Source organism: Babylonia areolata, chromosome 19, assembly GCF_041734735.1.
Source record: "Babylonia areolata isolate BAREFJ2019XMU chromosome 19, ASM4173473v1, whole genome shotgun sequence".
Taxonomy (NCBI): Eukaryota; Metazoa; Mollusca; class Gastropoda; order Neogastropoda; family Buccinidae; genus Babylonia; species Babylonia areolata.
In genome coordinates, this window is record NC_134894.1 from 63,966,348 (window position 1) to 63,981,347 (window position 15,000).

At 44.3% G+C, this 15,000-nt stretch overlaps 1 protein-coding gene across 1 annotated transcript in view; it reads right to left on the reverse strand.

Moving 5' to 3' along the window:
- The window catches only part of LOC143294403 (uncharacterized), a 49,936-nt gene that overhangs the window by 13,270 nt on the left and 21,666 nt on the right, over positions 1 to 15,000 (reverse strand). Inside the window, exons 9-10 of the mRNA XM_076605881.1 lie at positions 7,698 to 7,739; positions 2,208 to 2,612 (exon numbers count right to left, since the gene is read on the reverse strand). Of these exons, the coding sequence (XP_076461996.1) occupies positions 2,208 to 2,612; positions 7,698 to 7,739 (447 nt within the window). The remainder of the gene's footprint in view (positions 1 to 2,207; positions 2,613 to 7,697; positions 7,740 to 15,000) is intronic.

Consider the following 15,000-nt stretch of genomic DNA (forward strand, 5'->3'; position numbering starts at 1 on the left):
TGAAGACAGTAGAGGGGGAGAGGGGAGAGAGGAGGGGTGGTGAAGACAGAAGGGGGGAGAGGGGAGAGAGGAGGGGTGGTGAAGACAGTAGAGGGGGAGAGAGGAGGGGTGGTGAAGACAGTAGAGGGGGAGAGGGGAGAGAGGAGGGGTGGTGAAGACAGAAGAGGGGGAGAGGGGAGAGAGGAGGGGTGGTGAAGACAGTAGAGGGGGAGAGGGGAGAGAGGAGGGGTGGTGAAGACAGAAGGGGGGAGAGGGGAGAGAGGAGGGGTGGTGAAGACAGAAGGGGGGAGAGGGGAGAGAGGAGGGGTGGTGAAGACAGAAGGGGGGAGAGGGGAGAGAGGAGGGGTGGTGAAGACAGAAGGGGGAGAGGGGAGAGAGGAGAGGTGGTGAAGACAGAAGGGGGGAGAGGGGAGAGAGGAGGGGTGGTGAAGACAGTAGAGGGGGGAGAGAGGAGGGGTGGTGAAGACAGAAGGGGAGAGGGGAGAGAGGAGGGGTGGTGAAGACAGAAGGGGGGAGAGGGGAGAGGGGAGGGGTGGTGAAGACAGAAGGGGGGGAGAGGGGAGAGAGGAGGGATGGTGAAGACAGAAGGGGGGAGAGGGGAGAGAGGAGGGATGGTGAAGACAGAAGGGGGGAGAGGGGAGAGAGGAGGGATGGTGAAGACAGAAGGGGGGAGAGGGGAGAGAGGAGGGATGGTGAAGACAGAAGAGGGGGAGAGAGGAGGGATGGTGAAGACAGAAGGGGGGAGAGGGGAGAGAGGAGGGATGGTGAAGACAGAAGGGGGGAGAGGGGAGAGAGGAGGGATGGTGAAGACAGAAGAGGGGGAGAGAGGAGGGGTGGTGAAGACAGAAGGGGGGAGAGAGGAGAGAGGAGGGATGGTGAAGACAGAAGGGGGGAGAGGGGAGAGAGGAGGGATGGTGAAGACAGAAGGGGGGAGAGGGGAGAGAGGAGGGATGGTGAAGACAGAAGGGGGGAGAGGGGAAAGAGGAGGGGTGGTGAAGACAGAAGGGGGGAGAGGGGAGAGAGGAGGGGTGGTGAAGACAGTAGAGGGGGAGAGAGGAGAGAGGAGGGGTGGTGAAGACAGTAGAGGGGGAGAGGGGGTGGTGGTGAAGACAGTAGAGGGGGAGAGGGGGGGGGGTGAAGACAGAAGGGGGGAGAGGGGAGAGAGGAGGGGTGGTGAAGACAGTAGAGGGGGAGAGGGGGGGAGAGGAGGGGTGGTGAAGACAGTAGAGGGGGAGAGGGGGGGAGAGGAGGGGTGGTGAAGACAGTAGAGGGGGAGAGGGGGGGAGAGGAGGGGTGGTGAAGACAGAAGAGGGGGAGAGGGGAGAGAGGAGGGGTGGTGAAGACAGAAGAGGGGGAGAGGGGAGAGAGGAGGGGTGGTGAAGACAGAAGAGGGGGAGAGGGGAGAGAGGAGGGGTGGTGAAGACAGAAGGGGGGAGAGGGAAGAGAGGAGGGGTGGTGAAGACAGAAGGGGGGAGAGGGGAGAGAGGAGGGGTGGTGAAGATAGTAGAGGGGGAGAGGGGAGAGAGGAGGGGTGGTGAAGACAGTAGAGGGGGAGAGGGGAGAGAGGAGGGGTGGTGAAGACAGTAGAGGGGGAGAGGGGAGAGAGGAGGGGTGGTGAAGACAGTAGAGGGGGAGAGGGGAGAGAGGAGGGGTGGTGAAGACAGAAGGGGGGGAGAGGGGAAGAGAGGAGGGGTGGTGAAGACAGTAGAGGGGGAGAGGGGAGAGAGGAGGGGTGGTGAAGAAAGTAGAGGGGGAGAGGGGGAGAGAGGAGGGGTGGTGAAGACAGTAGAGGGGGAGAGGGGTGGTGGTGAAGACAGTAGAGGGGGAGAGGAGAGAGAGGAGGGGTGGTGAAGAAAGTAGAGGGGGAGAGGGGGAGAGAGGAGGGGTGGTGAACAGTAGAGGGGGAGAGGGAAGAGAGGAGGGGTGGTGAAGAAAGTAGAGGGGGAGAGGGAAGAGAGGAGGGGTGGTGAAGAAAGTAGAGGGGGAGAGGGGAGAGAGGAGGGGTGGTGAAGAAAGTAGAGGGGGAGAGGGGGAGAGAGGAGGGGTGGTGAAGACAGTAGAGGGGGAGAGGGGTGGTGGTGAAGACAGTAGAGGGGGAGAGGAGAGAGAGGAGGGGTGGTGAAGACAGAAGAGGGAGGAGGGGTGGAGTGTGGAGACGGGGAAGGGCTGAAGACAGAAGAAGAACGATCCATCACCAACTCGCTCACATGCTCGACGTCATCAAACTCCTCGTCGGTCGCCGCGGGAACCGGAACCGGAACTGGAGCTCTGTGCGAGGAGGAGGAGGACTGGGGCGGGGGCGGTAGCGCCCCCTTGTGGCGGTGCCTGAGAGGCACGACGACTGGCGACCCGCACTCTGACGCCTGGGGGGGAGGACCCCGGCCCGCAGGCACAGGGATGGGACTGGTGGAGCTGGCGGGGGGCACGGGGGGCAGCTGGGATCGAACCTTGGTGGGCCCCGGGACGGGCGGCAGGGAGCGGTCGGCGTACCGGGTCGGGGACGTCCGCCTGCCCGCGCAGCTGCTGCCGCTGCTGCTGCCGCCGGTCTTCAGGCTGGTCCTGCTCGGGGGGGCGCTTCTCGGGGGGGACGGTGTTGGGCGCACCGGCTCGGGCTTTTCAAAACAGCGTGCGTGCACGACAAACAGCCTGTGTTAACTTGCTGCGCCTGGCGCACACACCCGGGACGCTCAGACCAGCCCCCACTTTGGCTACTGCACCAAATCTGTTCTGTTTATTTGCCATCCTAAATTCCGAGACCTTGTTTTAACGAAAATGTCCGTGCTTTTTTTTTTGCACGATGCAGCACATGAGAAATACTATTAATGCTGCGAGTAACTGCCCTTTCTTGTCAAGAACTAGGCATGTTACGATGCGGAATGACCCCGATTATGAACACGAAACGAAACTTGTTGTCTCAAGGCGCCATGGTTTTATGTGCTGTGTTGTGTTGTGTTGTGTTGTGTGTGTGTGTGTGTGTGTGTGTGTGTGTGTGTGTGTGTGTGTGTGTTTATCTGTGTGTGTGTGTGTGTGTGTGTGTGTGTGTGTGTGTGTGTGTGTGTGTGTGTGTGTTCGAGGCCAAATACGGAAAGAACGGCTCTTTGATCAGCACAAACAGAATGAACGTGCCACTCGTGACGATTTTTCAGACGAGGCAAAAAGGCTGCACGTTAGTTTAGCGACTAAATCTGCATAAAAATCGAGTTCAACAACGTCCTAAAAACAGGGTCAAAACCACTGAAAATGAACCGCAGCATCTACTAATGGTAATGACGTTTCATCTGAGCGCTAAAATTGCCGTGAAAATATGTCCCTGGTTTTAGGATACTAAGCTAGGACCTTCCCGCACTGTACTTCTGAAGGCACTGTGGGGGGTATATCAGGTTCCATCCCAAGTGACTTTCTGAGAAGAATCAAAGACAAATGGGCATATCTCTTACAGATGCCTCAAACGAGTATGTATTTTACTTCTCCCTACAAAGCCGAATATAATCTAGCAACTTCCTTCGGAGACGAGTATCTCTTATTGATGCTTTTGAAGAAATTATCTCTTAAGATATTAATCCAGTGCCTCTCATTACTGCCTTCAAAGACAGATCTCTGAATCGTTTGTGTTCAACAACAAGTTTTCCTTTCAAATACCCTCAAACAGGCCTATCCCGTATAAATGCCTTCAAAGATGAACATATCATTTATGCCTTCAAGGATGACTACTTCGTATGAATGCCTTCAAAGACGACTAAATATCTATTGATTACTAAACCTTCAACAGACTCAATATTGATTACTAAACCATCAACTGACTAATATCTACTCAGTTAATCATCAAAGCATTCAATATCTTTTCATCACTGACACCTTCAAAATGATTATCTCTTAAACAATAATACATCTAAATACGAATATCGCTTTATTTTTTTTTTATTCCCCCAAGAGACGAATATCTATTGATTATTAATGTCTTCAAAGACGAATATCTCTGAGCAACACATTTTTCTTTTGAATCTTGCAAAACAAAACAAAAAAAAGATTCTGTGTGTGTGTGGGTGCGTGTGTGTGTGTGTGCGTGTGTGTGCGTGTGTGTGCGTGTGTGCGTGTGTGTGTGTGTGTGTGTGTGTGTGTGTGTGTGTGTGTGTGTGTGTGTAACACACATTCTTTTTTTGTAAATAAAAAGCATCAGTCCGTACTTTAAACATGCACGCACAACATTAATGAAACTATATGTACAGTACGGATACAGTTTATTATCAAGGACAAACATGTTATCAATCAGTGAAGCGATGTACTCATTCAAGACCTGACGGTCACACTGAACACTAGGACAGGAGCTGGGAGTTCTACTGGTGAGGTCAGTCACAAGAGAAGACACGCCCTGAAATAGATAGATGGATAGATAGATAGATAGATAGACGGACAGATGGACTGATAAACAGAAAAGGGGAGAGACAGACACACACACACACACACACACACACACACACACACACACACACACACACACACACACACACACACACAGCGGAGAGGGGCGCGGGGTGTGCATACGGACAGAGACAGAGGAACATTTTCAAACTCAGCATATTATAAATATTCGCAATGACAATAACAGGGCAGGCCATGCCACAGAATACACTGTAATGCAGTGACAAACGACACAGCATAGTGCCTAGTGCCATGCAACGCAGGTGGGAGAGTTTTACGCCACATTACACACACAGCATGCTGACAGTATCAGCTCTCTCTTTCGTTAACCAGATTTCCAAAGAAATGTTTTTCATTGTAAGTGAACTGTCCAAAACATTTGTTGTGAACTATTACAGAAAAGGTTTTGTATTTTGGTGGACCTGTCGTCATTGAACTGTGCAAAACATTTTGTTTCCGAATTTGTCTGTGTTGTCTTTAGGTATGGTCAATGAACTGTCACGTCATAGGTCTGTGAACTGTTAGCGGTGTCTTTAGGTATGGTCAATGAACTGTCACGTCATAGGTCTGTGAACTGTTAGCGGTGTCTTTAGGTATGGTCAATGAACTGTCACGTCATAGGTCTGTGAACTGTTGGTGTTGTCTTTAGGTATGGTCAATGAACTGTCACGTCATAGGTCAGTGAACTGTTAGCGGTTGTCTTTAGGTATGGTCAATGAACTGTCACGTCATAGGTCTGTGAACTGTTGGTGTTGTCTTTAGGTATGGTCAATGAACTGTCACGTCATAGGTCTGTGAACTGTTAGTGTTGTCTTTAGGTATGGTCAATGAACTGTCACGTCATAGGTCTGTGAACTGTTTGTGTTGTCTTTAGGTATGGTCAATGAACTGTCACGTCATAGGTCTGTGAACTGTTTGTGTTGTCTTTAGGTATGGTCAATGAACTGTCACGTCATAGGTCTGTGAACTGTTAGCGGTGTCTTTAGGTATGGTCAATGAACTGTCACGTCATAGGTCTGTGAACTGTTAGCGGTGTCTTTAGGTATGGTCAATGAACTGTCACGTCATAGGTCTGTGAACTGTTGGTGTTGTCTTTAGGTATCGTCAATGAACTGTCACGTCATAGGTCTGTGAACTGTTGGTGTTGTCTTTAGGTATCGTCAATGAACTGTCACGTCATAGGTCTGTGAACTGTTGGTGTTGTCTTTAGGTACCAACGAACTGACATAAATGTAAACTGTTTCAGTGTTGTCTTTAGGTATGGTCCATGAACCGTCACAAACGTTTGTGAACTATTACAATGTCTTTAGGTATGGTCAATGAACTGTCACAAACGTTTGAGAACTATTACAATGTTTTTAGGTATGGTCAATGAACTGTCACAAACGTTTGTGAACTATTACAATGTTGTCTTTAGGTATGGTCAATGAACTGTCACAAACGTTTGTGAACTATTACAATGTTGTCTTTAGGTATGGTCAATGAACTGTCACAAACGTTTGAGAACTATTACAATGTCTTTAGGTATGGTCAATGAACTGTCACAAACGTTTGTGAACTATTACAATGTCTTTAGGTATGGTCAATGAACTGTCACAAACGTTTGAGAACTATTACAATGTTGTCTTTAGGTATGGTCAACGAACTGTCAAAAACGTTTGAGAACTATTACAATGTTGTCTTTAGGTATGGTCAACGAACTGTCACAAACGTTTGAGAACTATTACAATGTCTTTAGGTATGGTCAATGAACTGTCACAAACGTTTGAGAACTATTACAATGTTGTCTTTAGGTATGGTCAATGAACTGTCACAAACGTTTGAGAACTATTACAATGTCTTTAGGTATGGTCAATGAACTGTCACAAACGTTTGAGAACTATTACAATGTTGTCTTTAGGTATGGTCAACGAACTGTCAAAAACGTTTGAGAACTATTACAATGTTGTCTTTAGGTATGGTCAACGAACTGTCAAAAACGTTTGAGAACTATTACAATGTTGTCTTTAGGTATGGTCAATGAACTGTCAAAAACGTTTGAGAACTATTACAATGTTGTCTTTAGGTATGGTCAATGAACTGTCAATAACGTTTGTGAACTATTACAATGTCTTTAGGTATGGTCAATGAACTGTCACAAACGTTTGAGAACTATTACAATGTTGTCTTTAGGTATGGTCAATGAACTGTCACAAACGTTTGAGAACTATTACAATGTTGTCTTTAGGTATGGTCAACGAACTGTCACAAACGTTTGAGAACTGTAACAGTGTGTTTGGGTTTTTTTTAGAGTTTCATCTAAAACTGCCTGTGATATTTTTGCCGTTGAAAAAAATCTTTCCATCTGGACATGGCAGAAGACTGAGGTCTCTGTTAAACACTGACGAATTGAGCGACACTATTCAAAGCACCTCTGTCAGACACAAACGATAGAGTAGTTCTCAACTGATCTTCATCAATGACAAGAGAGAAAAATGTTATCATTCAAGAGATTTTTGCATTAAAGTGGTCACAGCAAGCAAGACTGAAAATAAAGTTTCAAACTTGATTAGTATTGTGGTCATAGACGGAAAGACAACACTGGTTTCAACGCGAGACAAGGAAGAAAGATTTTTTGCGAGGCACAGCGGAATGAAATGGTAAACTGACAGCATTCAAAAGATCTTCATCCAACACGGACTGGTATTTAACACAGGCTGGTATTCAAAAGATCTTTGTCAACTCAAAGGAACAAACTGTTTTTCCATTGATCTTTGTCAGACACAGAGTGCTATTGAAGAGATCTTTATCACACACACATAGACAGAATGCTATTCAAGAGATCTTTATCTAACACAGAGGAACAGGTATAAAAGATGTCTTTATCACCCACAGAAGGACAGAGTCATGAGTGGTACTCAAGAGATCTTCATCACACATGGAGGGATAGAATGGTATACAAGAGATCTAATCACACACACAGCGATACAGTGGCACTCAGAAGATCTTTATAACACACATATGGATATACTGGTATATAAGAGATCTTTATCACACACAAACGGACATGTATTCAAGAGATCTTTGATTAGCACACAAAGACAGAGGGACACATATTCAAGAGAACTTTGATTAGCACACACATAAGGGATATGTATACAAGAGATCTTTGATTAGCACACATATAAGGGATATGTATACAAGAGAACTTTGATTAACACACACATAAGGGATATGTATACAAGAGATCTTTGATAATGACACAAACACAGATGGACAGCGTGGCATTCACAAAGTACCTGGCTGGAATCAGGATCTTCATACACATCGTCAAAAGTTCCCTGCCCAGAGAGAGACACCTCACCATCAACCCACACACCACGTCAGGACACAGCAACATCATCATCACCTTCATCTACACCAACAGTTTCAGTTTCTCAAGGAGGCGTCTCTGCGTTTGGACAAATCCATATACGCTGCACCACATCAGCTAGGCAGGTGCCTGACAGCAACATAACCCAATGTGCTTGTCAGGCCTTGAGTGCTTGCTTACATATTTATGTACCTATCAGAGTGGATTTCTTTCTATATAATTTTGACAGGGGACAACTCTCTCATTGCCGTAAGTTCTTTTTCAGTGCGCCAAGTGCGTGCTGCACACGGGTCCTGGGTTTATCATTTCATCCCAAAGACTAGACACCCAGTTTGATTTTCCAGTCAAACTTGGGGGAAAGGGTGAGAGCAGGATTCAAACCCACACCCTCACGGACTGTCTGTGTTGGTAGCTGAGCATTTTAACCACTCTGCCAGCTTACCTCCAACATCTATTGCCATACAGGCTGATAGACAATATCATCATCTTTATCAACACCAACATCTATTGCCATACAGGTTGACAGACATCATCATCATCTTTATCAACACCAACATCTATTGCCATACAGGCTGATAGACAATATCATCATCTTTATCAACACCAACATCTATTGCCATACAGGTTGATAGACATCATCTTTATCAACACCAACATCTATTGCCATACAGGTTGATAGAGGCATCATCATCTTTATCAACACCAACATCTATTGCCATACAGGTTGATAGAGACATCATCATCTTTATCAACACCAACATCTATTGCCATACAGGTTGATAGAGACATCATCATCTTTATCAACACCAACATCTATTGCCATACAGGTTGATAGAGACATCATCATCTTTATCAACACCAACATCCATTGCCATACAGGTTGATAGAGACAACATCATCATCTTTATCAACACCAACATCTATTGCCATACAGGCTGATAGACATCATCATCTTTATCAACACCAACATCTATTGCCATACAGGTTGATAGAGACATCATCATCTTTATCAACACCAACATCTATTGCCATACAGGTTGATAGAGACATCATCATCTTTATCAACACCAACATCTATTGCCATACAGGTTGATAGAGACATCATCATCTTTATCAACACCAACATCTATTGCCATACAGGCTGATAGAGACATCATCATCTTTATCAACACCAACATCTATTGCCATACAGGCTGATAGACATCATCATCTTTATCAACACCAACATCTATTGCCATACAGGTTGATAGAGACATCATCATCTTTATCAACACCAACATCTATTGCCATACAGGTTGATAGAGACATCATCATCTTTATCAACACCAACATCTATTGCCATACAGGTTGATAGACATCATCATCATCTTTATCAACACCAACATCTATTGCCATACAAGCTGATAGACATCATCATCTTTATCAACACCAACATCTATTGCCATACAGGTTGATAGAGACATCATCATCTTTATCAACACCAACATCTATTGCCATACAGGTTGATAGAGACATCATTATCTTTATCAACACCAACATCTATTGCCTTACAGGTTGATAGAGACATCATCATCTTTATCAACACCAACATCTATTGCCTTACAGGTCGATACATATGCATAAATTCACTTTTTAGACTGCAACAATTCACTTAGAAAAGTCCCAACTTGTGCACTTGTTACTTGCACAATTACAGTTCTTACTGGAAGAAAGTGACCCAACATCATCTGGGAAAAAATTGAAAATGAGTGTATGTTTATGCCACCAAAAGTCCTTGTTGCAGAAAACTTTGGCACAACATGCTCATACCACCCCATTGTTCTCAATGGGTACTTCTTCTGTGTGTGTGTGTGTGTGTGTGTGTGTGTGTGTGTGTGTGTGTGTGTGTGTGTGTGTGTGTGTGTGTGTGTGTATGCGCACATGCACATGCATATACATGTGTGAGTGTGTGTGTGTATGTGTGTGTGCATGTAAGCGTCTATTTACCATTTTTTGTAAAGTGCCAAGAGCATTATTAGAGAATGGGTGCTTCATAGTATTATTCATTATTATCAAAACTGTTGATAAACACCTGTGCGCATGTGTGTATGTTATCATCATGGTTTACCAGTGATGTAGTGAAGAGAAAAGTCGTCACTACACACAGTACTGTACAGAACAAGTCACCATGATAACTGACTGGTTTGTGTCACACTACACACAGTACTGTACAGAACAAGTCACCATGACAACTGGTTTGTGTCACACTACACACAGTACTGTACAGAACAAGTCACCATGATAACTGGTTTGTGTCACACTACACACAGTATTGTACAGAACAAGTCACCATGATAACTGGTTTGTCACACTACACACAGTACTGTGCAGAACAAGTCACCATGATAACTGGTTTGTGTCACACTACACACAGTACTGTACAGAACAAGTCACCATGATAACTGGTTTGTGTCACACTACACACAGTATTGTACAGAACAAGTCACCATGATAACTGGTTTGTGTCACACTACACACAGTACTGTACAGAACAAGTCACCATGATAACTGGTTTGTGTCACACTACACACAGTATTGTACAGAACAAGTCACCATGATAACTGGTTTGTGTCACACTACACACAGTACTGTACAGAACAAGTCACCATGACAACTGACTGGTTTGTGTCACACTACACACAGTACTGTACAGAACAAGTCACCATGATAACTGGTTTGTGTCACACTACACACAGTACTGTACAGAACAAGTCACCATGATAACTGACTGGTTTGTGTCACACTACACACAGTACTGTACAGAACAAGTCACCATGATAACTGGTTTGTGTCACACTACACACAGTACTGTGCAGAACAAGTCACCATGATAACTGGTTTGTCACACTACACACAGTACTGTGCTGAAAAAGTCACCATGATAACTGGTTTGTCACACTACACACAGTACTGTGCTGAAAAAGTCACCATGATAACTGGTTTGTCACACTACACACAGTATTGTACAGAACAAGTCACCATGATAACTGGTTTGTCACACTACACACAGTATTGTGCAGAACAAGTCACCATAACTGGTTTGTCACACTACACACAGTACTGTACAGAACCAGTCACCATAACTGGTTTGTCACACTACACACAGTACTGTGCTGAAAAAGTCACCATGATAACTGGTTTGTCACACTACACACAGTACTGTGCAGAACAAGTCACCATGATAACTGGTTTGTCACACTACACACAGTATTGTGCAGAACAAGTCACCATAACTGGTTTGTCACACTACACACAGTACTGTACAGAACCAGTCACCATGATAACTGGTTTGTCACACTACACACAGTATTGTGCAGAACAAGTCACCATAACTGGTTTGTCACACTACACACAGTACTGTACAGAACCAGTCACCATGATAACTGGTTTGTCACACTACACACAGTATTGTGCAGAACAAGTCACCATAACTGGTTTGTCACACTACACACAGTACTGTGCTGAAAAAGTCACCATGATAACTGGTTTGTCACACTACACACAGTACTGTGCTGAAAAAGTCACCATGATAACTGGTTTGTCACACTACACACAGTACTGTGCTGAAAAAGTCACCATGATAACTGGTTTGTCACACTACACACAGTACTGTGCTGAAAAAGTCACCATGATAACTGGTTTGTCACACTACACACAGTATTGTGCAGAACAAGTCACCATAACTGGTTTGTCACACTACACACAGTACTGTACAGAACCAGTCACCATGATAACTGGTTTGTCACACTACACACAGTACTGTGCTGAAAAAGTCACCATGATAACTGGTTTGTCACACTACACACAGTATTGTACAGAACAAGTCACCATGATAACTGGTTTGTCACACTACACACAGTATTGTGCAGAACAAGTCACCATAACTGGTTTGTCACACTACACACAGTACTGTACAGAACCAGTCACCATGATAACTGGTTTGTCACACTACACACAGTACTGTGCTGAAAAAGTCACCATGATAACTGGTTTGTCACACTACACACAGTACTGTGCTGAAAAAGTCACCATGATAACTGGTTTGTCACACTACACACAGTATTGTACAGAACAAGTCACCATGATAACTGGTTTGTCACACTACACACAGTATTGTGCAGAACAAGTCACCATAACTGGTTTGTCACACTACACACAGTACTGTACAGAACCAGTCACCATGATAACTGGTTTGTCACACTACACACAGTACTGTGCTGAAAAAGTCACCATGATAACTGGTTTGTCACACTACACACAGTATTGTACAGAACAAGTCACCATCATAACTGACAACCTTCACACATTATTATGCTTCTGTCACATGTATTTCCATCTGTAATGGCCAAAACATGATCAAGCAACTATCAGTTCCAGTTCTAAGGTGGTGTCAAAGTGTGCAAACTGATCCGTATACAGTCTGTGTGTGCACATGTATTTATACAAGTGTGTGTGCTATGCATGCACCTATGCACGTGCATGAGTGTGCATGTGTTTGTTTGCACACTTTTGCGTTTGTTTTTCATGTTTGGACACTGGGCAGACAATACTGAAAGAGTGGAAATTATCTGCGCCACCCAGATATACAATCATACACACACCTAACACAAAAAGACACACATGCCACCATGTGAGAATAGAATAGAATAGAATAGAATAGAATAGATTTTATTGTCATGAAACCGTAAGGTTTATAAGACACAATTGCAATGGTAAATGAATGAACGAATGAAAAACACACAATTTATCAATCAGTTAATGCGGTAAATTGCAGCAGCATTCATACACAAATTTTCCTAATCTGCGAGTGTGTGCTTGCACGTGCCTGTGTGTGTGTGTGTGCATGTGTGTGTGTGTGTGTGTGTGTGTAGGTGTGTGTAGGTGTGTGTGTGTGTGTGTGTGTGTGCATGTGTGTGTGTGTTTTCAACAGCAGACAGGTAATACTGAAGAGCTGAAAGACTCAACTTCCCCTTGCCATATACTAGGTTCCATTCTCACTACATAGGACATTGACAAGACTATTACAAAGTACTTCCACACACATTAGATATGACAATGTTAAAATCTGTAAGTACAAATGTTTTCAGATAACAATGGTCCCTTTCTTCTTTCTCTTTCATTTTTTTCTCTCTTAAACAATGGAGAGAAAAAGAGAAAAGAAAAAGACAGTGCCAATATTCCCCCTCTGCTCTAGAGCTGAGTTACTCCCCTTGCCTTGCAACACTAACAATGGTATTATCAAGAACTGGGCTCATGTCAACAGTCTGCTTTATGTACCATGGTCTGGACATGCATCAAGTTACATTGTCACATTTATTATGGTGCTAGATCATATTTCGTTTCATGATCATGGTTTAAGATAAGGGTTTTACAGGATTAAGTTACATAATTAACAAACAGTGAGTCCAGGAGATGAAATGATTAACAAATAGTAAAGAGTGGTAACTCTCTCCATTCACAAGGTACACAACTTCAAGTCAGTGCTGCCCATGCTACTGATTCAGCTAGCACACAGGTAAACAAAAGGTACACTGGAACAAACCCAGACACTTCCTCTAAAAAGGAAGCGCCAGGCCTGTCCTTACACCGATCATTTGACATGTGCACACAGCGGTGCTAGCTGAATCGGTAGCGTAGGCAGCGCTGACTTGAAGTTGTGTACCTTATGAATGGAGAGAGTTACCACTCTTTATTATTTGTTAAGTTACATGTTGTTGATCATTATTTCATTTTGTGATTATGGTTTTGAATAAGATCTTGATGTAGATTAAGTTACAAAGTCAGATTTATCAAGATGTTGGGCAGTATCTATTTTTATGATTATATATGGTTTTAAATCAGGTTTGCACAGGATTAAGTTACATGGTTATATTTATCATGCTACTGGATCATGTTTCAGTTTGTGATTATGGTTTAAAATGTAGGGTCTGGATATATATTGTTATATCGTCAGATTTATGGTGTTAGATTATATTTTACGTAGTGATTATGCTTTGAAATAAGATCAGGATATTGACTTAGTTATACAGATTTATTGTTTGACAGTTTTCTGTTTTGTGATCATGGTTTGAAATGAGGTATGGATATACCTTAAGTTACATGGATTTAATGATGTTAGATTATGTTTCATTTTGTGATTACAGTTTGAAATAAAGTCTGGATAGAGATAAAGTTACATAGATTTGATATGTTGTTAGATCATATTTCATCCTTATTCTGTTGTGTCACAAACGAAAATTACCAATCACTCACCAATAAAATCCACTGGCAAGAGACTGCAAGGCAAATGTTACATGTTTATAATTGTAATGCCCTGAAAACCAGAAAGAGAAGTGGACTTTGGTACAGAGTACTGAGTGGTGCAGATTACTTGTTTCCTGAACTTGTCAGAATGAAACAAATATCGGTTTTCAATATGTGCTAGAAAAATATCAGATCTACATAACTGCTTGGAAAATATCAGTTCTACATTACTGCTTGAAAAATGTAAGTTCACAACTGCTTGAAAAATATCAGTTCTACACAAATGCTTGAAAAATATCAGTTCAACATAACTGCTTGAAAAAAATATATCACTTCACATAACTGCTTGCAGAAACAGTTGTACACTGGACTTCCAGCATTGACCAGTGATCAGGAGTGGAGGCCCTGTTTCAGCACGGCGTTGTGTCCTAGGGAAAGACACTCCACCCAGTGCTGACCAGTGATCAGGAGTGGAGGCCCTGTTTCAGCACGGCGTTGTGTCCTGGGGAAAGACACTCCACCCAGTGCTGACCAGTGATCAGGGTTGAAGCCCTGTTTCAGCACGGCGTTGTGTCCAGGGAAAGACACTCCACCCAGTGCTGACCAGTGATCAGGAGTGGAAGCCCTGTTTCAGCACGGCGTTGTGTCCAGGGGAAGACACTCCACCCAGTGCTGACCAGTGATCAGGGTTGAAGCCCTGTTTCAGCACGGCGTTGTGTCCAGGGAAAGACACTCCACCCAGTGCTGACCAGTGATCAGGGTTGAAGCCCTGTTTCAGCACGGCGTTGTGTCCAGGGGAAGACACTCCACCCAGTGCTGACCAGTGATCAGGGTTGAAGCCCTGTTTCAGCACGGCGTTGTGTCCAGGGGAAGACACTCCACCCAGTGCTGACCAGTGATCAGGGTTGAAGCCCTGTTTCAGCACGGCGTTGTGTCCAGGGAAAGAC